The 26,034-nt window shown below is 34.6% G+C and overlaps 1 protein-coding gene across 1 annotated transcript in view; it reads right to left on the bottom strand.

Moving 5' to 3' along the window:
- LOC148620816 (Kv channel-interacting protein 4-like) overlaps positions 1-24,005 on the bottom strand; it is a 160,082-nt gene extending 136,077 nt beyond the window's left edge. The window contains exon 1 of the mRNA XM_088574642.1: positions 23,857-24,005. Within this exon, the coding sequence (XP_088430768.1) occupies positions 23,857-23,929 (73 nt within the window). The 5' untranslated portion in view covers positions 23,930-24,005. The remainder of the gene's footprint in view (positions 1-23,856) is intronic.
- Between the last annotated feature and the right edge of the window lie 2,029 nt (positions 24,006-26,034).

The following is a 26,034-nucleotide window of genomic DNA, read 5'->3' on the forward strand; positions in this document are numbered from 1 at the left end:
TCAAAATGTATATGCACGTGGACAATTCGTACAAACAGTGTGTATTGTGTTTGAAAATCGTCGATTTGACGGTGACTTTGAGTTTATTTGCGACGTGTAGCAACTGTCAAATAAAAGAACTTCTCCGTCTAAAAATCGGGCAAAATGTATATAAAATGTGGCACATGAAGGAAAAAACAGAGATTTCATTGTGTTACCCAATTAATTATATATCTTATAACCACCAGAAATAACCATCCAAGTGTTTGTAAAATTTGCCTCTTTAAAGATATTGATAGGTCAAATTTAGTTGAAATGAACTACGGAAAATGTAGGGAAAATTTTCCTGCACTCTTTTCTTATATAAGCAGTCAAAAAGTATCTACGTCATCGATGCTTCAGAATAAACTTAAATAGCTTTTTGGTTGTTTTCTAGATGTACTGAATATACTTTAGGGAAAAATGACTAAAATGGGGGAAAATTATGTGTTACTCATTGCCTGATTCTTACACAGAATAGTACTTAAAAATCTTTAACAATGAATTTATGCATGCGTTAAAAAACGTAGAATTGACGTCCTGAAATTTTTGGTACTGTCCAATGGAATTCCTCGTTTCAGCAAATGTTGCATTAGAATGAACCATGTAAATTAAATACAGATTTTTAATGATTAACTTCATTACCACTAGCATTCAAGGTCGCTTACATTCGTCCACAAGTCTCAATTTCCTTGCTATTATAACGACATTACTGTATTGGGAATCCTATTGATTTTTAATCACCCTATAAAAAAAATCCAACTGCATTTTAAACGTTTAATGTTATTTACTTGAATATTGAATTCGCTACTTTTTTATTAATACCATTGTAGTTTGATATGCTTGATTAAGATGCCCTTGCTTAGGAATCACTCACACAGAAAGAACACTATATACCAGTCAGAAGCTTGCAAACAACTTAAAGAGTGTAAAAAAAAACCTTTTATTAAGCGTTCAGAAGAGTCTGATGCAATGTAAGCGGGGTAGGGTATGCAATTCGCACACTTAAGCGTTCGAAAGAGTTTGATGCAATGTAAGCGGGGTAGAGTATGCAATTCGCACACTTAAGCGTTCAAAAGAGTTTGATGCAATGTAAGCGGGGTAGAGTATGCAATTCGCACACTTTAGCGTTCAAAAGAGTTTGAGTTGGCTTGCGGTACTCGAGAGTGGGTTAGGATACGCCATTCGCATACGACAGCGTGCAGTACCCGGGAGGGAAGTGGGGTATTCAACGATGGTACATGGAGTTCCACGCGTAAACTGCATTAGAACAGAATCGGATACAGGGACGTATACAATTATTGGGGTTAAGCATATTCTGAAACGAATTCATATCAGATACAAAATTCCTTCTCCGCGGTTATCCTCGATCCAACAAGTTACCCGTTACGTAATCGTAAATGTTGCAAATCATACACCGATCAAATAATTGGATTTTTCTCTCGTTTGTTTCCATTATCATTGTTTATCAAGGATGTGAGTGGTGACTGTATCTCACATCATCCAGGAACTATCGACTTGCAGGCTGTGGTTAATTGTGAAAAAAAGATACTATCAACATTGTTGAGACCAAAGAGCAGGAAACTTAAAGGTGTTTACGTTAAACTATAGACGCATCTGCGATTTGAAGTTGCTTGAGATTGATTGATTGATTGACTAGTTTTAGATTAACCTCTGATACAGCTGCAAGGGAATCCGGGTTGATACCCCCTCCCCCATTGTTGATTTTTACAAATATGGGCAATATCGTGTCAAATATGAGCAGTATTAGTGAAACCTTGACCCCCCTCCCAATGATATCAACCTATTATAAATATCTGGATCAACCCATGAAATGACTTTATCTTCATCCATTTAAGGAAGAGAACTTTGACAAAGCTTTATCTATAGTTACCAAAAGCATGAAGCGACAACTTGCAGGAAGGAGTGTCACCCGACTCTGACACATTTTTCTGACTCCGTCGTCTCTCTAACAACTTTTTATTTTAAGTCTTTGCTATAACATAGCTGTCATTTGAATTTTATTTTGACTAGAATCAAAAATAAAATAAAAAGCCGATTGTATTATCCAACCTTGTGGAAAAGTTAAAATCAAGGACAATCATTGGTCCTATTATGTCTTGCATGTATTTAAGAAAAAAATAAACAGATAAAACGGAAATTGTCGCAACAGTTCCAGGCTAAAATGATTAATCTAGCCTTGCATGCAGTTTTCTTAAATAAAATGGAATGGCTGCTGTCCTACTTCTATATGTTTATGCAACAAATGTAAAAAAGAGAACATTGCAATGGACACAATTCAGCAGCCTCTTCCTGATCCAGACTACTACCGGAACATCATATTATCTTTATGTACAAGAAATATATGAGCTACAAACTAACACATAACAAAAGTAAAAATAAATTCCGACAAAATACCCATATTTCTATAAACAAATGCAAATATCCCAGAAATCCCATTTTCATCCCATATATGGTGATGGAAAACCTTAAAAAATCAGTAATGACCATAATCTCCCCGACCAAACCACGGCCTGCACTTAAATTTGTAAACAAATAAAATCTGGAATCCAACATTCGAATCCAAGGGGAGTTACTCTAGCATATCGTTACATAACATGTTTGATTTATCTGAGAAATGAAACTTGATATTCTTGTTAGTATCTTAAATTTCAAAATTATCCTTTTAACTACAAATCTGTGCATTAGATAAAATGAAATTTATGCTGACTATTGAAAAAATATATGGCGGTTTTGCGGAAACAACTGACAACTCTGAATGAGGTTTTTATGAAATGGGAATGGAATTTTCAACAAGTTCAGTTCAAACAAGTCAGTCTACATGTATGTTATGTATAGCATCCGGCATCTGTGGAGATACTGAGTCTCGTTCGCTATCGAATGTGAAATGCAAATTATTTTTACATTTTGTGAGTTTCACGTTTTGCGGGCCTTAATGAGAATATTCAAATCTTAATGTTAAATCATTCGTCTCCTGCGCATATGGTCTAGCTTTACACTTCTGTCACGCCCAGTACTTAACCCCACCTCTTTTTGCAAATCAGTACAGTACAACGAAAGCTCATGCTATGTGTTTTTTTCACATCCGGTGTAGAAGAGCACTAGTCTATAACAGGAACAGGTCAGCGGGGAAGACAGGTGTCCAGATATTAAATTAGTATTTTAATTTAGTTTCTGGAGATCTTTGAAAATTTCATCCATGATGAAAGAAAAAGTTTAAGACTGCCTGATTTTTATACAATATTGTACTAAATGGAAGACTTTTTGTTGGTTTTAGTTCATATCAATCCAGTGAAAAAAGTTTTGCTAAATTACGACATGCATTCTTCGATCATATTTAAATGCATACGACAAGAGTACATAATTCTACTTTGCCGGTCGAATACATGATAAAACAATAGCATTTTTCTTTGTACATTTTTTTTTTATGTAAAAGCGTATTGTTTATGATGTTATGCGTATGTTTATGTTATTCAAAGTAAGAGACGTGATGTGGTTTCCAAAGTCGTTCTAGTCAATGCTGGTCAGCTGTTGCTTCAAGACAATTTGTAAAGCAACTGTAATCATACGGCCATAATTGATTTTATTTCATGTCTTTCTAGAAAATTATCATTGAAATTGTCTGAACTATGTATCATCACTTAACACTAACAAGATTATTTGTCGCGATCTATGGACTTCTTTTTGATAGACGATAGCTAGGTGCTGAATTTCTGATTGATCGGAAGTCAAAGGCGGTGGAAGCAGACGACCATCGTTGGGGTCATCTGCGGTCATTGAAATGTGTATAGAATATTTTGTGGAAAACACACCATGAGCATTATATCAACAAATTAGGGAGTAATTAAAATCTTTTAAATAGTAATTTGAATAGTCATGAGGTCTTCTGAAGGTTAATGTGTATGCAAAAGTCTGCACAGGGTATGTCAAAATTTAAGAAATGTACTATTTCGAGAGAGGTACCAAACTTGCACGAGCAGCTGAAATTAGAGTAAGCATATGGTAATCAAAAGTACTCCGTCAGTAATGTAAGTCGGTGGACTTCTCTACATACATGTATATTCGACAGTATTGGTCCAAAGATGCAAAAAAAGATAATTTGGATTTCGAGACAGCTTAAATCGAATTAAAATGGGAAAAAGGGTATATTTTTATCAATTTTACAGCGAGTAAAATAGTTAACTTCTGGGAAGAAAGTTCTTACTTTGATTATATGATCATTACCTGATGAATTACGGAAAATTAAACTTCGTAGTATTTCACTTAAAGTTGGATCTCTATATCAATTGTCCAGTTATCTACCTATACTTTAGTAAATGAAGCTATCAGGAAGGAACAAAAATTATTCCATGAAGTTAACTACATCAATCGCAGAAAATATCATGTAGTTACATTAACAAGTATGATAATTACTACAGCTCCAAACATATCAGAATTTACTACATATTTACATTTCATTGAAGAATTAACAGCTTTTCCTGTGACAGGGGAGACAACTGAAATTTCAAAGTTTGCAAAGATTGACTACATTAACTGCTTTCAATAACAACTTAAAACAGACGTGTGTGAATATCATTTTGACTACAAAGTTAAGTTAAAACAATCTATCAAACGGCTGGAAAATTTTAAAAAAAAATGAGTTCTTTACACAGTTCCATATGTTTATACCTGTATATTAGGCTACAGAACCACTGGCTTTGTTATGTAATAGGTGCTTTAAAAGTGATCAAGTTCATAATTATAAATCTTCAAAGTCGCTAATCGTCAAATATCCCATGCCACAAATTTTGGGTTGCTTTCAACATATAGACGAATACAATGCTCTACTAAACATAATTCCCAATTTTTTCTCACTTTCACCAAAAACCCTGGCGTAGATATATGTATGGACTTAACCATGATGACCAGAATGTTTCTCAATCAAAACAACTCGAAGACTAGGAGTTTCTCAGCTACATTACAGAACGTTCAATGCTAACCGATCATTTCATCTTTAAAAATTTCTCGTTCTCATACAAGTAGAAAAATGCACACGTAGAACACATATATACGTGTGGTATTTAAGAGGTACATTTTGACCTCGTATGAAGCTAAAATTGACGGTTCTATATTGTACGTGACCGATCTGCAATACAAGGTGTTGTAGTAATATTTAAGTATGCAAATCATTTGCGAATGTACAGTACTGATATTACGAGTGTAAAAATAGCGACTTAAAGAGTTGCTTAACTTGCAACTTAAGATGATTTTGCATCCATTTGCGTGTTTTATTGAAGAATTATTGGATGTCTGCAGATAGGACTCATGCACTTTTAAAGTCTAGTTTAGTTCGTTTCCATCCATCCAAGGTAGTACTCAGATATGTCCAATATACTTAATTGTGGGATTTTTCTTCTGTGTCAGGAAAAGATCATTTTCTTCTGGGGAGGGGCTGGGGCCTAGGATTTTATGCTGAGTTAGAATTTTTTCAGCAGCAGCCGGAGTTAAAACATTTTATTTGAACATGTACATTGTAAAATATGGGAGGAAATTTTTTCTGTCCATGGCTTTAAAAAATTTTCTTTTGGCTCAAATTTGGAATAATGTAATAATCCAAGCCCCAGCCCCAACCCCACGTCTGTATAAAATGGCCGACGCCTAATATAACGAGAAAGACTGAATATGATGATAACATATACATGATGATTTTCTTCATTGTTGATGTCCCAGTGAGGCGTAGATGATAGAAGATTGAGTCATAAAAATCTCGGCTTTATAACCCAGTTAGATTAGATTCAAACGTATGCCTATGCTAGATAAGAATCAGAGAATATTCTTAGGCGACACTTGCATTCATACATGGGAGGTATATAGGTACCTAAAAATCATCATGAAATTTGACGAGTGGGGATGCACGGTGGACCTTCCCAGCCCATTGACAAAGTAGTTATTCAGTTCAATTCAATTTAGTGCAATTTGATATAAAATAACACCTAGTATTTGAATCCCAGGTATTTGACTGAATGCATATCGATAGCTTTGCATGGTCGGTATCATAAACTTAAAATTGTAAAAAAAACTATGAGCTGCTAGAAAAAGAATCGACGAAATGTCATACTTTTTTATTGATAAATTGATTTTAAAATCAAAATTTTGTCTGCTTGTAGAGAAATGTAAATTAAATTACTCTGTGGAGTTGAAGTTGGGATTTTGTTTCCCTTTTGCAAATTATTCTTAAATTAAAAGGTATTGGAAAACTTTCCTAGTGGAAATAACTGCATCCTTTTTAAACTTTACAAAATGTCACGAGGGACTCGACCGAGTTAGAAGTCTCAATCTGATTTAAATACAACCTTTAAAATGCTGCGACTAAACCGATTCTACTTGAAGGTTTTCAGAGACATTTGGAACTATATCTGATGAGGTCATCTACTTGAAGGTTTTTAGAGACATTTGGAACTATATCTAGCGAGGTCATATGAATTAGCTGATAAGATGTTTACAGTACACAATGAAGCTTTGTTTGTTTGTTTGTTTGTTGGGGTTTAACGTCAGAGCAGCAATATTTCAGCTATATTCAGACGATGAACATGAAATTGATGATAAAATGAACATGAAATGATGAAATGAAAAAGGGATGGGACACAAGCATAATGGGGTCGACAAATTTTGATTGCCACTGAAAATAGGGAGAGGTTGGTAGGGTCGGGCAATTTAGCCTCCTGTGGCGGAGCCCTGTGGTTCCTACTCCGGAGAATACCACAGTAGGGTTCTTTCACGTGCGAGGAACGTGGCATCTTTCCCAACACGTTGCACCACTATGGTTTGCGGTCAGGTTTTCCGTATTATAGCTTGACAACCCCAGCATGTTACACGCCAGGGGTACCCCATTCCACCACCTGGGGCACACATCCCAGTTACTCTGTGGGCAGAGCGCCTTAGCCCCCGGCTAGGGTTCTGAGCACTATTTAGTCGCCTTTTACGACAAGCTTAGCGCTGCTGCAGGTCTATTCTTTTGACACCCGGACCTGCACGGGGCCACAATGAAGCAAGCTTCCAACAAGACATTAAACTTTCGAAATATTTCATTTTAAGGCTTTTTATATAGAGATTATTAATAAGTTAATTGCCTCGTTGAATATATCAAATCGATGTTCGTGTTGTTTTTGTTGTTCAATCTTCTTTTTGCCCTTCCGTTTTTATATCAGTTATTGCAGTATTTACAAAGGTCATTGTAAAACAAGTACTATCTTTAAAAAAAAAAGATAGCCGACGCGGTAACATTTCGTTCTTTTTACTTATAATTTTCTACATTTCATTCAGAAAATAAAACATGGAACGCAATTTTCGATACATTTTTTTCGAACGCCACTAAGTTATTAGTATTTCGCCAATCGGGAAACAGAATTGCGATCATGTGACTTGCGTTTCCATAGAGGAGCGTCTTTAAGGTAAAAGGGTAAAAAGCGAAACTATACCGACCTCGTCGGAAAAATCTTCAGTTGTTTCAAAAATTGTTATTATAAATGGAATATACTAGTACACTTTATACTAATAGCTATTGCAACTTTATAAATAGCAAACATTTGCAATGTATAAAATTGCATAACACAATAAATCTTCAGCGTTTTGAATTACTTTATTTAGTATTCACTGTCAATCAAAATTACTATGAAAGCATCCGAGGGAAGAGGATTTTATTCTACGATTTGACTCACCACGCCCTTTTCAAAACAAAATATGCTAACTCTGAAGTCGGCATTAGTTGAGTTAATTACTTTTATTACATCATTTACAAATTATTCACCTTAACTGATGAATTAAGAAATTATTATCTCATCAAATTGTCATGAACGTTCCGGCTTTCAGTTAACGCCTTTCGTCAAAATAAACATGTACATACGAAGCATGTCAGCTTGATGTGAAATGACGTCACAACTTTAAATGCCTTGGGAAAGGCGCATTGCTTTCCGAAGTAATTTAATCCAAAAACTTTTAATTTTTGTCACTAGTTTGTCTCATGGGACATCAAATTACTCCGCTTTATGATCTAATTTTCCGGAAAATGTGACAATAATGAATTTTCCAATACTATAAAATGTTCTTTTATTTCACAATAACGAAATCAGATAATCTGCCTCGAAATTAACGATTTAGGGCTTGAATCCATCATGATTAAAACACTAGATAATAATAATGACGGAGTCTGTACATACTAATCTCGCTCAACACAGGTTGTCATGCAAAACATCAAATACAATTCTACAAGAAAGAAACGACTATAATAGTTTATCTTTAAAACTTCCGACTTAACAAATGCAAATGTTCAGTGGTGGATCCAGAGGGGTTGTACGGGGTTGCCCTCCCCATAATTTATTGGAAAATTTGTCATTTTTATGTGTAAAATTAACAAAAAACGGCAATTAATGTCCTAGCACCCTCCCGTTTCTAAGGAACCCCAGTTGGTGCCCCTCCTTTTTAAAGTGCCTGGATCCGCCCCTGTGAGTGCAAAAAAAGCTAACGTCAACCAGGAGATAAATGAGCTAAAACACGAGCAACATTTATAATTTACAGAAAAAGTACTGTTTGTGGCCACTTCACCTAGAAGTTTAAGTCCAGGAAAGAATTATCACAAATGTTACGTAATAAAAAAAATCGGTGAAAACCGCGATAAGGACATTGATTTGAAACTGGAATAAACCGTCCTTCAATAAAATCGACCACCTCTATAAAAAGAAAAATGGGAGCATAACATGAGAGTGAAATCAGAAAACTCACCTTTTTTAAAAAGAAAAAAAAAACAAAGCCAAATTCAATGACAAATCTTTGAAACTCATGTTTAATCAATAGAAAACCAGAGCAAATGACAAGGTAACTTGAACATATACAAATGTACATGTATAAAGTCAAAAGTATACCAGAGACAAAATCAAGAAAATTCATGTTAGTTGACCACTACAGCCAATGACATGACCGAAGAGACTCTCTTACAGGTTAGATAGAGCACTGGAGCCTATGACAAGATCAAAGAGACTCGAACAGGTTAGATACAACACTAGAGTCGATGACAAGATTATAGAAACTCGTAAGATTGGATAGAACACAGGAGCCTATGACAAGATCAAAGAAACTCGTATAGGTTAGATAGAACACTAGAGCCTAATACAAGATCAAAGAGACTCGTACAGGTTCGATAGAACACCAGAGCCGATGACAAGATCAAAGAAACTCGTACGGGTTAGATAGAACACTAGAGCCTATGACAGGATCAAGGTAACACGTGTTGGTCAATAAATCACCAGATCACCAGAGCTAGTTAAAAAATCAATGGAACTCATGTTTGGTCAATACTAATAGATCACCAGAGCTACAGCAATTACAAAATAAAGAGACTCTTGATTTGGGCCAGCGATAAAATCAAGAAAAGTAGAGCACTAGGACCTACAAAAAAAGTAAGAAAAAATCATCTGGGCCAGTTTTAAAATCAACGATTTACGTATCCGCACATACATGTATCAGCACTAATTAAAACGCATCAAAAACTATATTAATATACAAACAATCTGACTATAAACGGACGATTTATCGGAAAAAAGACAAGGAATTTCCATTGTCAGCATAGGATGGCATGTTGCTTGACCAAGAGGATATATGTATAGGCTATGGGTAATGTTGCATGGGCGAATTAAATGATTCATGTGCAAATGAGAGGATTGTATCTGCGATGGGGTAATAAATAAATGTATAGATAATAATTGTGTGTTGGCGGTGCGGGATGATCTGAATATGCAAGAGGGAGTGGAGTATTTATTGGTTGATAAGGGATGTTCTCAAGGGGTAAAGCATCGATGGGCAATCGAATGGTACAGGTAGATGGTTAATGGGATTAATAGGAAGGTTTCACTATCTTTCGACTGTAACGTTATCGGAAGAACTAGACATAGTTAACAACTGGTTACTTATCTTTAACACTAAATATAATCACTAGTGAAAAACAGGTAATTAAGTTGTCAAGTTAGTCTAACATTAGTAAAATGAATTTGCAACTAGCATTCAACTTTTTGTGAAGTTTAATTTAATGTGTCTTCGCATGTTAATAAATTGGGAAATAGATAAGTTGCAAATTTAATTCTGCTTTTATCGAATTCAACACATAAAAGAAAATTGAGTTGACATTTGAACAGAAATACCAAATTTCCTCTAGCATTTTATGGAAATATATTTCAGGAAAGGTAAATGGAAGGTTTAATTTAAGAAATTTCAAAGATAACAAATCACGACGCGTGAAGTGGTGTATGATACTGGCTTCTAATTGCAGTCGGAGGTTTCACAACAAAGACAGAGTGAACCAAGGGCGGGTCCAGAGATCTATTAAAGTGGAGAGGAACTCGAGGCTGTCATTTGCTCGTTTTTGTCAAAATTTTGTAGAAAGAAAAAATCCAACAAAAGGGTAGTTCTAAACCCTGGATCATTCTCAAACTCCCCTCCTACAATACATTAAAATCAAATGGTTTCTATTGTATGCAGAAATCGGAGAGTCGGCCTTAAAAACAGCAGTAGGTTAACGACACATGGTCAAGTGCACATTAAATTAAGAGAGTCTATGGTAATATATGCATCGAAACCTTGGTTTCACAACGTCTCCATGATTGAATCGAAATAAAACCGACGATAAAAATTATATTTAACAAAATAATAGAGATCACTATCATCAGAAAATGAAGAGTTTAGACAGGTCTCCGATGTGCAGTCTCTGTTAGAATAGGCAATATTAAACTCATTAAAATGCACTGCAGATGCAATTAATAGACAGTTACACAATGCAACTCTGTCAGAAAGTAAACTAATTTTCCTTAATTTCTCCCCAGACCTATAACCTATTCATGATAAACTACGTATGTTGGAATTATAAAGGTTTTAAAATAGCAAATATACCCTCTACATGTACGCATTAGGTTGAAGTTTCCTACATTCCATATATAATTTGATCGTACAATGTAGCCCCAATTTATGAAACTCTTGAACTTAAATATTTCAGATTATGTTAATACATGGCTGTCTGCCCTCGTGTGAAGTTTACTTTGAATTTCGATTTCAAGTAATACTTCATTTTCCACAAGCACTTCAGTCAGAAATTTATCAAATCGAATTTCAAAGGGAAGCTTGAAAATTAATCAATGAAGCATGTCGTAACTGAACCCTTATAGTCCAAAAATCTGTCTAAACCATACACTTTTTAAAGTCCATTCGTACATGTATCAGTTAAAATGTATTTTGATTCTTAGTAAACAGAGCACCTGTCTACACCTAACTAATTTGTTGTCTTATAGTTTTGTGTCAAAAGTGGAAAATCACATTAACATTTGCCATGGAAACTGTTTCTATCAAAACACAATGGACATGATGATAAATTGTTTTTATCCTTTAAGTGGTGCGAAAGTGTTATGTTTCTAAACGTCCGTCTGTCTGTTTGACTGTCTGACAGTCCGCTTTTAGTAATGGAACTTCGATTTTATCGGTGCGCCTTAGTTTCAAATTGTTATTTCATCGTTATCGTGAAATAATTTAAGAGGGACTCCATGCAAAAATTTTTAACCATTTCATATCACAAATGTAAGCTTTCTCAAAGCCGAACGTCAGTTTTTGACTGCAAAGTGAAATAAATTACATAGAAAGCAGTGAAATTCATTGAAAAAGGGAGATAACTCTTTATTATGTGCAAACTTTGGTGCTTTGTTAGGAAACTTTGAAGTCTTTTCCTGAGCCACCAACTGTCGATTTAAAAACAAAATGCATAGGAACAAAAATGTCAGTGAGATAAAATTTACCCTGTACCACCCATATCATGGGATCTGCCTGAATTTTACATATATACAGCATTTTAAATACTCCCGGATTTAGGACTAGGGAGAAACACATTTTCAGCCGTCCGTACGTTTGTTCGTACTCATGCCCCAATTTTTCGTCAATTAAAACTGAAAAAATAGTGTCTGATACTGTCGGCTCATTTGCTTATCGTCTTCCTGTTTTCCGAACGTTAATCCGAATTATAGTGATTTTTTCTTTGCTAAAATATTGGAATCCCTTCATTGGAGCTATTTCAAACTGGCTATATACATTTTGTAAGTTTAGCCAAATAAGTACCTTTTCTTTGAATCATTACTTCGTCACATTTTCAGCCGTCCGTACGTTTGTTCGTACTCATGCCCCAATTTTTCGTCAATTAAAACTGAAAAAAATAGTGTCTGATACTGTCGGCTCATTTGCTTATCGTCTTCCTGTTTTCCGAACGTTAATCCGAATTATAGTGTATTCCAGTTATATGATTTTTTTCTTTGCTAAAATATTGGAATCCCTTCATTGGAGCTATTTCAAACTGGCTATATACATTTTGTAAGTTTAGCCAAATAAGTACCTTTTCTTTGAATCATTACTTCGTCATACTTACCAACGTGTCCAATGAATTTATTTCACTTTGCTTTGTTTTCAACACCAGATAAATTGCTGAGTCTAGTTAAAAACGTGTAACTTTGAGACGTGGATACATATTTTAGAAAGGGAAGTTCCAGGCTACTATTTGCTAATTTTACACAAAGTTTGTATTGCACAAAGTTAACCGAATTTTCTATCAAGAATGGGCTCTTAAAATGTAACAACGAATCCCCTTTTGTTCCTAAACTGCCGGTACAGTCAAGGACAAAAAAATTCCGCTCATGTCAAAACGGTCCGTAAGATAAAATGCTTAATATGGAAGTCTTGCATAACAATGAACAAATTGTAAACAATTTTTTTTTTCGTTATTGATATGACTGTTCATTATTCCGCTAAGACGGTTTCTTTCCGACTCCTTTCCTGCTTTTATTAAGTAATAAATTGGGTAATATTTTCATAATTACTTATAAACTATCTTTAATGGGAGACCGCTGTGAACGTCCGTTACTAATAAAAATCAGAAACAATATTATGATGATATTAGAGGTTCATTTCGTTTCTAAGCATATTGTTTGAATGCTACGAAAATTATATAAAAAACAGGATAACTAGGCTAGAGGATATAGAGATCCTGAATCTTTTACAGGATGGCCTCACCACCGAATTAAACTAGTAACACAATTGTGTATTAATTCACTCTTACACCTGCAATCTATCAATTAACCAAAATAGCACGCGAATAGAAACGAAAGTAAATGAGCAAGCCGTACCCTACTAAAAGCTGGGAACATGGACTAGGTGCACAGGTAAGGTAAGCGTCTTTTAAAACTGCAAAATCAGGAAAGCCCAATATTCAAGGAATTAATTTTAATTTTGGTATCAAAATAATGTTGAAAATCGGATCAGAGATATATCTTGTTATTTGGTTAATTTTACCCTGTCAAATTATTGACATCTGCCTTCACGTTCAAGTATGTGCAAAAATACAAATGTATGACCCTCTACGCTCTATTTCAGCAGAAGGCCAATTTTTCAAAACTTTTCCCACTGGATAATAGAAAAAAGCGTGTCCTGGTGTCCATAATTTGATCTTGATTGTAAAACGAACTTGATTCCAGACAACCTATTCATTTTTATCGGAGTTTCATTGGTTTGGGCGTCCGTATCAAAACGAGTATGTGCTTGTAAATCACTTGAACCGGAGACAAATTAGTTATCCTCTGACGGACGCTCACTGTTTGAGACACTTTTATTTTGGCGAAAGTACACCAAAATCATTCCATTGATGGCTACAAAGCCAATTAAAGGGTACACCAAAAGTTAGCAACGTTAACTTCGGTTATTTCATGTACTTTGTTGTGCGTGTCTGTTTTCCATATCTGGATAACATTCTTTTTATTTCCGCTAAAATCTTGGTTCCCTTGATTACTCTTAAATGAATAAGTACAAAATGGTCTTTAACTGTCACATTGCTTTAATCATGTGTCTCTACTGCTGCGGGGTAGGTAGTCTATGTGTGTGTATTTCCGCAAGGAAATTCTTTTGTCATTACTCTTCCGTTAGTGTACATGCATGAATGTACCTCTTAGACGGCTAGAGTGGGGTAACGCTGAAAGACTTACGTGGGATGTGGCCGAATTATGCGGTCAGGTATTCTGAAGGCTTGACTCCATCGCCAACGACAGAGGCGGATCCAGACACATAGAAAAGGAGGGAATCCATCTGGGAATCCTCAAAAAAGGGGTGCTAGGACATTATTTGCCAATATTACACATGAAAATTACAAATTTTCCACTAAGTAGGAGGGTTACCAACCTCTGCACCTTTCCCCTGGATATGCATGCTCTTTGACGAACCCGTGGTCCTTTATCAATTATTTTCACAACTTCATTTAATTAAGCAGATTTTAAAATCTGTTCGTAATTATTGACAAATTATTCATACATTTCAGTTTGTTATAACATTGTATTAAGACATTTAGACTCGTAAAATCCAGAATACATGCACTCGAAATTGCGTGCACCACATGGTACATGCCAATACTAGGTTCTATAAACGAACAAATCTGTTTATCCGAGTCATTTATAAACTAGTACATTATTTATGAATTTAAGGAAGATTAATCGTTTTCAGATACTTGACTGTTTCGTATTATGTTTGCGTTTCAAATTACCTATGTGTGGCTATTTCAACAAACTCGCACGCGATACTTTTCTAATAGAATTGAAAACAATGGTCGTTTAAAATAATCAAAACAATATCAATGCTTTATTCATACTCCTGGTACATTAAATTTGCACTTGTTTCAGGTACTCGGTAATTATAATTCAAAGCACTAGTATACAAATAACGCCGCAAATCTTTTGATATGAAGGTAATGGAATGTTTAGCATGGAAGGATTTCTAAGTAGTAAAATATTGTTTTACTATTGGTACATGTATGTATGTTTTCCACTATTTTGTTGGAAGGAATGGATGACTGGTCAAGCTAAAACAAGTTATAGATATTTTTTTTGGATAAAAAACATGGATCCCAGTGGACCAAAAAGGTAAACTTAGCTCTGAATGGTACAGTTGGTTCAAGTAAATAATAGAATTCTCAACCAATTATATAAAGTATAGATACAATTGCATTATGAAGCTTTCTTTTAAGTTTTGTACCTGCGTACTTGCGTGTTGAAATGGACAAAAATGAAATACCGTATTCAGCAAAACATTAATGTATATATCGAAAGAAACCCAGAGACGGTTGCGTTTCTTGATAAGCGGTAGCGCGAGAGTACGACCTATCTTAGGTTTCCGACAATGAAACTATCATCTATTCCGGTGTATTTGTATATACTATAAAAACCTGTCTAAACCGGACCCCTTTCGACCATTAAAATAAGTTTGGTTTAGACAGGTATTCGGTTTACCAAGGATCAGAACGCTTTCAAACTCACATAAACGGACTTTAAAAAAGTGTCTGGTGTAAACAGGTCCGGGTTTGGATAAGACCAGGTATGAAATCCTGTTCTATAACATATGTATATTCAAGTACGTATATTGCTTTTTATAACTCCAAATATGTAAGAAAAGGTATACTAGATATTACAAAAGATCAAAGATGAGTACTAGCATGAGCGCGCGCCTCATACAATTACGGAGAAAAAGATTTACACGTTATCTTGATTTTTCACATAACTTCGCTCCGTATTTAGATTCATTTACACCCCCTCTCCTGAAACCAAGGATCCGCCCCTGACCTTGAAGTTGAAAAGGTCCCCTTTATCCTTTTGTTACTAAAACAATGACGAAGTGCCCCTCCCCCTCTTTTCACAATGAGAACCGATTTGTTCAACGTGTCATAGTTCGTCTACCCTGGACTTTACTTTTTATGAGCAACTCGGTGGGTGTTTCTAGAAAAGCAGCGGACACTTACCCTACCGGTGAACCTGGTCTATACTCCCAGTGTTTAGTGGAGTCCGAGTTGCTCATTTAATTTTGTTGCTTTGTACGTACTATTTTTGTTAGTTTATGTATTTTGTTGTGTGTGTCTGTTTTCCCTGTCTGATTACATACTTTTGATTTCTGATAGAAAAATTGGTTCCCTTGATAACTTTTTCACGGGGTACGGTATTTCCTTGCTACTGCCATGGTGTGAATATTCGAGAAGGGTGTTCATAAATAAATAAATACTTCTTAGTATGATGACGTCGCCACAACAAATGCATACTATCTATAGATGTATACATGCAAATCAAAGGTGGGTTCACAAAATGCTGCAATATATAATTAAACACAACAGAACATGATGATGGGAAAATGATATGCTTGTCCACTTCATATTAATAGTAAGTATCAACAATTTTACCCACAGTAACATCAACTTTTAATCAGTCAATGAAAGAGTACTTGTAACATAATTATATACAATCAAATAAGATAATGTTGCACATTGCAAATGTATTATTTTTGCAGAGTGTCCCCTCCCCTCCCCTAAAGAAAAGTTAAAAATTGCAGAATATTGGCGGCAGGTGAAATACGTTGTGTACCCTGAAACATACCATCAAAAGTCAAGAGCCATTTTTCATTTCGACACCTTATCTTACATGAGGACATTGAGTTGAAGCTAAATCTGGTACATGTACTTGCAAATTTTGTTTGTTTTGGTCAGAATTTTTTTTCATATAGAAGTTGTCATAATGTCTTACAAATGTCATTGATTCTTCAGTGTTGTTCTTGCATTAAGCAGTTCTGTACAACACTCACTTGTGACAATTTTTGGAGAAAAAGACAACTGTCGGGAAGGAAGGGAACTGTCTGGTGGGAAAGAAAACTGTCAGAAGAGAAAGGAAGCACTTAGGAGAGAAAAAAAGTAAACTATATATTGATTGGCAAGTTAATGATGGCTGCCGTCGCAAGAAGTAAAAGGTTACAATAGTGCAATTATGTCTCCTCTGTATTCAACCAAATCTTTACCTCAACATGCAGTCCAGTGGAAAATACAGTAACGTTCACTATTGGTGGATAAAAAAGATATTTTCATGAAAAAAATTGTACGAACAGTAAGGAACCATTAGCATCGAATTTGAAAGCTAGCAGCCCATATATGTGTATTTTATGGAGCACTTAAGGCTTAGGGTGGCTACTGAAAAATTGATGTTTGAAAAAGCATCCCCCTTTTTGAACCTTAATTTACGGGCAGAAACGCCGCATGACATGGTGGTTTTCATTTCAAAATTTAAATGCTATATGGGTGTATTTTAGCAACATTGCGTTACATTAGAGAAGATCTATTTCTTAGATTTTAGTTAATGCGAGGACCCCACACACGGAAATTGCATTTCTTAAACTGATCCTTTTAAAAACAAAACAACAAATTTTCTAAACCACCCATGTAATATTCCACTGTTACGATTTTATAGGTTTCATTACAGTGTGAAATTGTATGAACTAAATATCTGGCAAATATAAACGAATTCTTCAAATATAAGAGTTTTCTAAAGATATTAGGAAACATAGTTTAAGGAGATTTCACTGTAAATTGAAGCCAACACCTGCAATGAAGCCGTTACTATGGTAACGACAATCGGAATGAAATACTTTGTGTAACGGTCAGCTTCGTCTTCTGGAAAATAGGATGAAACCGGAGAAAATTTTGTACGAACAACTTTACATTTAGCCATGTATATATTTTCTTTAATACAATTCAAGCTATCAATTTACTGCCATCGTCCATGCAAAATAGAGTTGTCATGGATACAAAATGAACCAAAGGTTCGAGCAGACTTACAAATCTGAATTCCAAACATTAACGGAGACATGTAAATTAGATACATGTTTCTGGAATTAGATAGAGGATTAATAATGAATCGGAAAATAAAACACCTGGCCTTTTGAACCTTACACCTTTCACGGCATGAAATAATAAAAGAGGTGATACATGACGCAAAATGTAGAAACAAACACCTCTTATCACAGGCAAATAGGCCTGGGAGAAACTTAGTAAGATAATAAGAAATAAATAATAATAATAAGAATCTTTGCAAGAAATAAGAGTTAAAAATAGTAACGAAATATGTAGGCGTTTCGGCATGATGACTAGAAATTATAATTTGGGTACAAAGTACATTTATATGTGTAAACTATTGTTTTATCCAATGATAGAAAAAGGAACCAAGTAAACAGGACAGACATGGAAGAAAGACGAAACTACTGAATCAAATGAGCTGCGTCAAAGTCTAGCAGTGTACACAGGTAGGGTAAGTGTCTTCTGTGCGTGCACTTGAAGAAACGAAAATTTACCGAGTTGATTATGCTATGTCAGGTAGTGCACGAAATAAATCACTCATGAGAGGAAGTAAACTTCCAAGAGGAAAGAAAACTGACAGGAGAGAAAAAATACTGTCAGGAGATAGAAAAAAAAACTTAAAAAGACAGAAAGAGAGCTGCCAGGGAGGAAACTTTGGCTAGAGAAAGAAAACCGTCGGGATGGGAGTGAATTGTCAGGAGAGATAGAAAACTATTAAGATATCAGAAAATTGTCAGGAGAGAAACTGCTAGAAAAGACAGAAAACTGTCAGAGCAAAATAAACCGTCAGGAGTGAAAAAAAAATCTGTCAAGAGAGAACTAAATCTGTTTTCATGATGGACAAACCATATTGACTGAAAATGTCATAATTTCAAAAATGCTACAACCTGGGAACATTTTATGTCTTTTCCGTTAAATAGCATAAATATTAAGTCCTCAGTGTTTGCTTTTGTGTAAGTCACAATAGGAGTACAGCTTATATTTGTCAAGGTTATGATAAGTAGAACAAATTATTTGGTATGCTGTAATTATTGTCTGCATAACATCCGGAATAATTTAATTTCCTAACAATTCTGTCTATTAAAATGTTGAGCTGCGCAGCTGTTACGGTGGTACGGTGAATTAGTTTGAGAGAAAAAAAGTAAGTTTCTTTTTTAATGATTTATTTTCTCTCTTTGTTAATATGGTAATTAATTGAAAAGCATGACTGAATAAAATATGACCACACGTATAAGGACAACTTTATAAATAACGTGTTTTGTAACGGTGACAACCATATGAGGTCACATGATTTTAACAAAGGAAATAAAGGTGAAGGCTAATATCAAGTCTCCTACACATTGCATCTATTATATAATCAATGGATTGGCCGTTTTTTGTTTGTTTGTTTTGTTTTGTTTTGTTTTGGTTTTTCTTTGTCTTTTTTTTTTGTTCATTTTTTTTCATCCTTTATATTGCTTCTGAGGCTTTTCTGTCGTACCTGGCATCTCCCATATTCTTAGCCCCCTTTCAAAATCTCTGGATGTTCCCCTGCGATGGATTTTCCGATTGTAGTTAAAGTTAAAAACTCCATTCTTTGGGTGTACCGGCTAGTCATGATGACTACAAATGTACATGTATGTACAATTATGTTCACATGAATTTCATATTTTTCTTGATTTTTTGTGTTTATGTTAACAAATCAAATCATATGTAGCTATATTTTTTTTCAAATGTTAAATCATTTTCATGTATTATCCACCGAACGAGTTTAAATGGTTAATATTAATCCGCCATATGTTTTGATCACATGTTGCTTGCCACTCATAAAAACCAGATAGTTACGTTTCTGAATTGAAAAGTTTTACTTTTCCCTATGTACTAAAATAGATTTATTACAATACAATTAAGGTAGAAGTTCTTTCAACTATATTTCCTAAAGTAATTTGTTATTGTGCAAATAATGGGGGTTTCTTATTTAGAAATTAATGCACTTCCTGCAGTTAGTAATTATCTTTAAACGAACACTATTTAAGACATGCGATAACTTTAACTAGGTCACACGTTTTTTGCGTTTTCTATACATGGAAAATGCTCCCAAGATAGCAATTGTGTAGTTACTTTATGTACTACAATCATCAATAACGCTATTTTTGTATTATTTTTGTTCATAAAATTGTCGGGAAAGTTTTGTTTTCAAATTGTTAAGTTCGAAGCTTAAGATAAAAGTACATGATCATGTATTTGACAAATATAGCTGCGTGCCCAAGTAGAAGATAGATTGATAACAACAGAAAAAGGGACGGATCATATGGTGAAACGCAACAAGTTAATATACTAGCGTATAACCTTAATACAAAATAGTAAACACTATCAGAGATCACCAACAGGTCTTCAATAAGTGTTAAAGCTCTGGAGTAATAAAATCCACGGTAACAGTCCTTCAAAATAAAATAACGACACATAAACTCTTAAATGACCGACATCATCTAACTGTTGGCATGTCTGCAGTGGGGTTCATCTAGTTTAATAAAGCATAAACCATCCCTCTGTAAGGACAAATACATTTTCTAAACAATCACATACAAAATCAAGTGAAAAACATTAACATTTTTGTCTGTGAACCTGCGAATCATGAGAGACAAAATTTTCTCGCCAATTTTTCACGAGATCTCTTCAAAAGGCTTTGCATACAGAACTGTCTTTTCGACCAGTTGTCGGGTTTAAGCAAGTTTAAAATATGCTAAATGCATTGATTGGTTGACGTCTATTTACGGAATAATGTATACGTACCGAGTATAATTTTCCGGACGAGAATTCGAACTTTGTGTAAAATGTATACACTCAGCTTTGTATTAGACTGCTACAATATCTGATTTCCTAATGGGGATTTTAACGTGCTGTAACAGTCAAAGAATCAACAGATAGCCTTCGGAAAGACATATCTAATAGTTGATACCCATAAACACCGAGAAAACTAGTCGCAGCACCCGATCTTCAATGTATCCGTCGCGGGCTACGCGTAGAATCTCATATTCAGAGTTTTACCAAAGAGACAATAATACCAACGGTACGAAAGAGTAGAAAACTACGTCAGGGACACAAAAAAAAAGGAAACAGACACGATGTTCCGTGTACGCGGCGACAGCGTTACCGTAATTCAGCTGAGATGATGATAGTAGCAGAAGTAATGTCCATCTCCTGCACAGAGGGTACATGTAAATTCGTTATTTCAAACTTTAACATCTATTTCCTACTTGCAGAGCTGGGGATGCAGCCATATTTTATCCTGTTTTTGCAGAGTTGCCTCCCGTAAGAGCAGTTGTAATTTCGAAGTCTCTCTAATCGATGTTCCGATTCGGGTGCAGAAAAAAGAAGTAACTCGAATGAAAATGGAATCCCCAGCAGACAAAAACAACGGTGTTTCTAAAATTAACAGGGTGTTTCATTTTATTGGTAGGTTACATAAGAATGATTTTCATTTGTATCCCGGGTAAAGAAAAATTATGGCAGGATCAGTAGAACGAGAAATTCCCTTTTGAGTTTCGAGATTTTCTAAAGTATCGTCGATATCGCATGGACAACCTTACGTTTTCCGAAAAGACACCTGCTCCGAAGGGAGATAAATGTTGACAAAATGTTGGTCCGCAAGTCGGGAATGAGCTAGCGGAATGATAAGTACATAGTAAATCAGGAAGCGGTTATAGGTCAGCGGAGGAGACTGAAGTACTATTGTAGTGTACCCATTGATTAGTGAATATATAGGGTAAAAGGTTATATGGCTCCCTCAGTAATTGATCATTGATTCAGAATATCCTATATTAATTCCATGTTGAAGAGAGTGACATTTACTGCCAGCTGAAGATCATTCTGGATGAATCAAAATTAGTTTGGAGAAGAGTACAGAATAAATGGATCAATTAATTATAGTGTTTTGGAACGTATGGAAGCTCCATGAAAGATGATGAAGTCTGTTTTTATTCAATGAAATGATTAATCATTAATTTTTATTGTAGTTTATTTTTAGAATGATTAAATAGTACTATAGTCGACAGTTAAAGGTACCTTTGCTTAATCGAGTGGTCACAAAGGACAAACTCATATTAATATGTTCGGTTATATGCACTTAATGTAAACTTTTAACACAGGTTTGTGATTGTGTTAATCGTTGGGGAAATTTTAAGCAAAGGAAGGAGTGGCGTCAACTTTAGAAATAATAGTCAGACGATGTCTCGTCCTTTTGTTGTTATTCCGTGCAGTTAAAACTCGCGCTATAAAGGAAAGTTTTTAACGAAAAAGACATATCATTCCAATAACTTGTTAGAAAATCACTGTTTTTATGCTTGCATATATTTTTAATCCATGGAAATCTTAATAAATTTTAAGTTTGGAGCCCACTTAGTTCCACGTGTAGATAAATATTGCTTATTTAGATGTAAATACTTAGATATCAAAGACAAAGAACACTAAAATCTTCATAAAAACGGAGAAATAATAATCTACCGTGTTATTCAGTTTGTATAAGGACAATGGATATGGTGATTGTTTAAAGAGACAGCAATCCCAAATGGATGAAAAGCTCAAGGCCTCCCATGGGTCTTCAATTTCAATGAACGATGAGGAAACCATCACGCCACTGAGCAGGTTGCAGCTGAGCCAAAATAACATCATACACAGTTACAGCGAAAAGGCTGCCTCTATATATTCCAGCAACATTTTTGCGAACAGAAAGTGAAAACGAACCAGGACATAATACCAATGAAGCATGAAAAAATGCCTCTGCCAACAAAACCGCCACCGGAACAAGTGCACAACTATGGCATGCGTTTTCTCCTTTACTGAAACCATCCGTGAAATATAGAAATGAAAACGAGTCCTTCAAAATATAAGTTTGCAAGAGTCAGAAACAACTAGATGTAATATAGCATTAAAGGTAATCATTTAGAATATAACTTCTGAACAGTTTATGATCTTTCTAACTTCGATTAGTCGAAGTTGACAGCAAGAATTCGAGACAATATGCTAAATAATGGACAATTTACCCTTGTCCATTCCGCGATATGATTAATTGAATAAAACCATTTATTATTCTTCATAGCAATTTCTAATGGGTCATTCGATAATAAATAAACCAATTTTTTCAGACAAAACTTTTTCTTAATAGCTGAACAAATGGGATGAAATGAATTCTTTTCTTGACCTCTAAATGGCCTGGGCGTACCGAGGCCAATATTTGTTACTTCCTGGCGATGATAATTATAGAATTATAGATGAGTTTGTTTAATGACAATGACATTTTTCATAAAAACGGAAAAATCAATTGCTCCATCTCGACCAAAGCTGGTTTTTTGTTCTAAGCAATTCAGGATAAAGTAAAAAAAAACAAAGGCCACACGTTAAATGCCAATTATTTAGCACTTATTTATCAGGTCCTTCATTATTTCTGAGAATTGACTTGTTTATTATAGAGCAATGAAGTGTCATTCTTCATAATTATACAAGAAAGGTGAGAAGTGTTTGTTGCCCCCTTTGTGCTTTTTATATCTGATTTTATTGAGTTATCACATGAGACGTTTATTCTATATTAGAGTGAGGGTTTTCGTGTTTATATTACGATGTACTGTAATATCAAAGGCATTGATGACGTTTAGTTATTTGGTTTTGATTTGCAGATACCAGTGATCAACTATTCCCCAAAGGATAAACACCAATAGTTACCTATTCAGTTTTGCATGATATTTTAAAGTAAAAGTGGGCTTTGGTACTTCCATTTCCAATATGAAATACAGAAATAAAAATGATAGCAGGGATATGAAATCTTTCTATTTTACGTCCACCATCAATAGCTTTTATGTTTGTCCTATGATTCGTGATAATAAATCTTATCAAATATCACTCAACAATTGGGGAAGGGGGATACATGTACGAAGAGGATTGATCAATCTTGCTTATGCGAGCAACACTAAAAATCATTGATAAATAATACTACTCTAAGAAAAACTTCGCAAGATGTTGTATAGAAGTTTTATCACTGATGTGTGATTTTACACGTTTTTCTTCAATTATTCGTTTCAGTTTTTTTTTTATTTCACCGAAAAAAAAAGTGATGTATATCAGAATATCAAGATCCTTACCTTCTTCCGTGTCAAAATCGTCATGGTAATAGTCGTCTGCTAAATCCGCGCGAAAACAAGGAATACACAACATATCTTCTGCTGAGCACGTGAGGAAATCAAAATATTGTTCTGTCACCGCGTAGCAGCTGTTACTCAATACGAAATTATCATGGTTAAAGATATTTTTATTTGTAAAACGAAAAATAAACTTATTATTGTGGAATACACAGATCGATTTATAAAGCTTTCAGTTCATTCTTTGTCGTGTAACACAATATAACATTTCATTACGTTCTACTTTCGTTTGTTGTAATAGTGAAAATGATTAACAAATCACTAAACTTTTGGACTTCTTATTTCTCCTTGGATAAAGATTGATATTCAATATATTTAATTTGCACGATAGAAAAACAAAAGTTCGAGTTGTTCAGCAACGTTTAAATGCTAATTATCATTGATTTTTGGCGCGAATGACGCAACTATTTAATTGCTCCAAATGGGAGTTTCCATATTTTAATTAATCAATGCTACATGAATAATATTACATTGAAGCGTTTATGATTTGTGTCAACTTCTTACTGCGCTTTTTTATAGTGCAATACAATAATGTAATACTGAAATAGAAACTTGTGTGTGAATTTTTTATTGATAACTAAACGGACGGGAATAACGGGAAAATGAATTTTAAGAATTTCTGAACAAGAAGTTAATACTTTCGAACACGTTTTTTTTTGGGGGGGGGATAGAAAATTCCATTCATTTTGTAAAAACTGTCCACTCCTAATTCTTTTGTCCATATGGAAAAAGAGTGTAAAGAAAACAGGATATGTTAACGTTCAAACCCTCTAGTCCAATTTTGACAGTCAGAATCTAGGATTTGGATTGTATCGAGTCATGTAAGTAGTGCCATTCCTATGTTACATATGTTTAAAAGATACATTCATAAGAAAATGCACCGAGTTTTGTTATTTTCCTTAGGTAAGATTGGAAAAGGGTGAAACATAATCAGACATAGAGCACGTATTTAGCAAATAACGAAAAAGGCGATAAGTTGAAAATCAACTTTTTAAATAACCTAGTGCAGGGGCGGATTCAGGCGGGGGCGTGCGACCCCCTAAAATTTGCAACGCATGGGTTGTCAGGGGTAGATTTAGGCGGTTTTAGGTTAAAACTTGAAAAATCTTGACTTTTTCCCTGGATTATGTTGGTACAAATAGTCAAACGGTGTTTTTTAAACCAAGTTTCACCCACTGCCTGATTCTTTCAAGAGACTGTCACTGAAAAATAGTTTCTTTTCTGTGTGTTTCTCATTCGAACATAGACACTAAGTAAAAGAGTCTTTTCTATCTGAACGGCCATCTATATATATATATATGTCTAACACCATTAAATTAATCAACAAATGTGCATATAAGTCTTCATTATATATAGTTTCCTTTAGTATCCAGATGTGACCGATTGTTTTCAGAAGAGGATCCAGAGATTTTGAAAAGTGTTCCAGGCTATTATTTGCTCATTTCGTCACAAATTTTTCCCAAAAGATGTCTAATGTGGAACCCGTGATCGTAGCAACAAATCGCTACGGAGTCTATTTACCCGCGTCTCATGTCATTTATTGATATAATAAAGAGAGTGGTCATACAAAAACCAAGCCGTCGGTGGCACATAACAAATTTTGTGTTCAAAAATCATTCATCTATTTCATATCGCAAATGCATTCTTTCTCAAAGTGGAATGTTTTTGATTAACTGTAACGATTAAAGAGAAACAAATTACATAGAAAGCACTGAAAAGGGAGATCACTCTTTCAATTTGTGCAAAATTTATCCTTTTATATGAACAAATGCTTGAGAATTCTGATATATGAAGTTCTTTAAAAGCACGATATACGACCTTCATCAAACGTATTTGATTTTGAAATTCGATATTTTTGGTCCTTCGTTTTCTACAAAATGCAAAATAACACGCAATATAACTCAACATCAATATCCCTTCGAACATATTTCCTATGGCACAGGGTCATTATTATGATATCTAAAAATAAAGGTTTGATCGGTCCTATGAGAAATCGCGTATTAACGGCAATACAATCATATCTCAAAATAATGAATATGATATACTTTGTACAAGAACGGATGTTTTATGATGAGTGGCAAAACATCCAAAAGTCAAATTGCAAATATGAAAAACAGATAT

The sequence above is a fragment of the Perna viridis genome, chromosome 3 (assembly GCF_037379345.1).
Source record: "Perna viridis isolate PV_CMFRI_1.1 ecotype Kerala chromosome 3, ASM3737934v1, whole genome shotgun sequence".
NCBI lineage: Eukaryota > Metazoa > Mollusca > Bivalvia > Mytilida > Mytilidae > Perna > Perna viridis.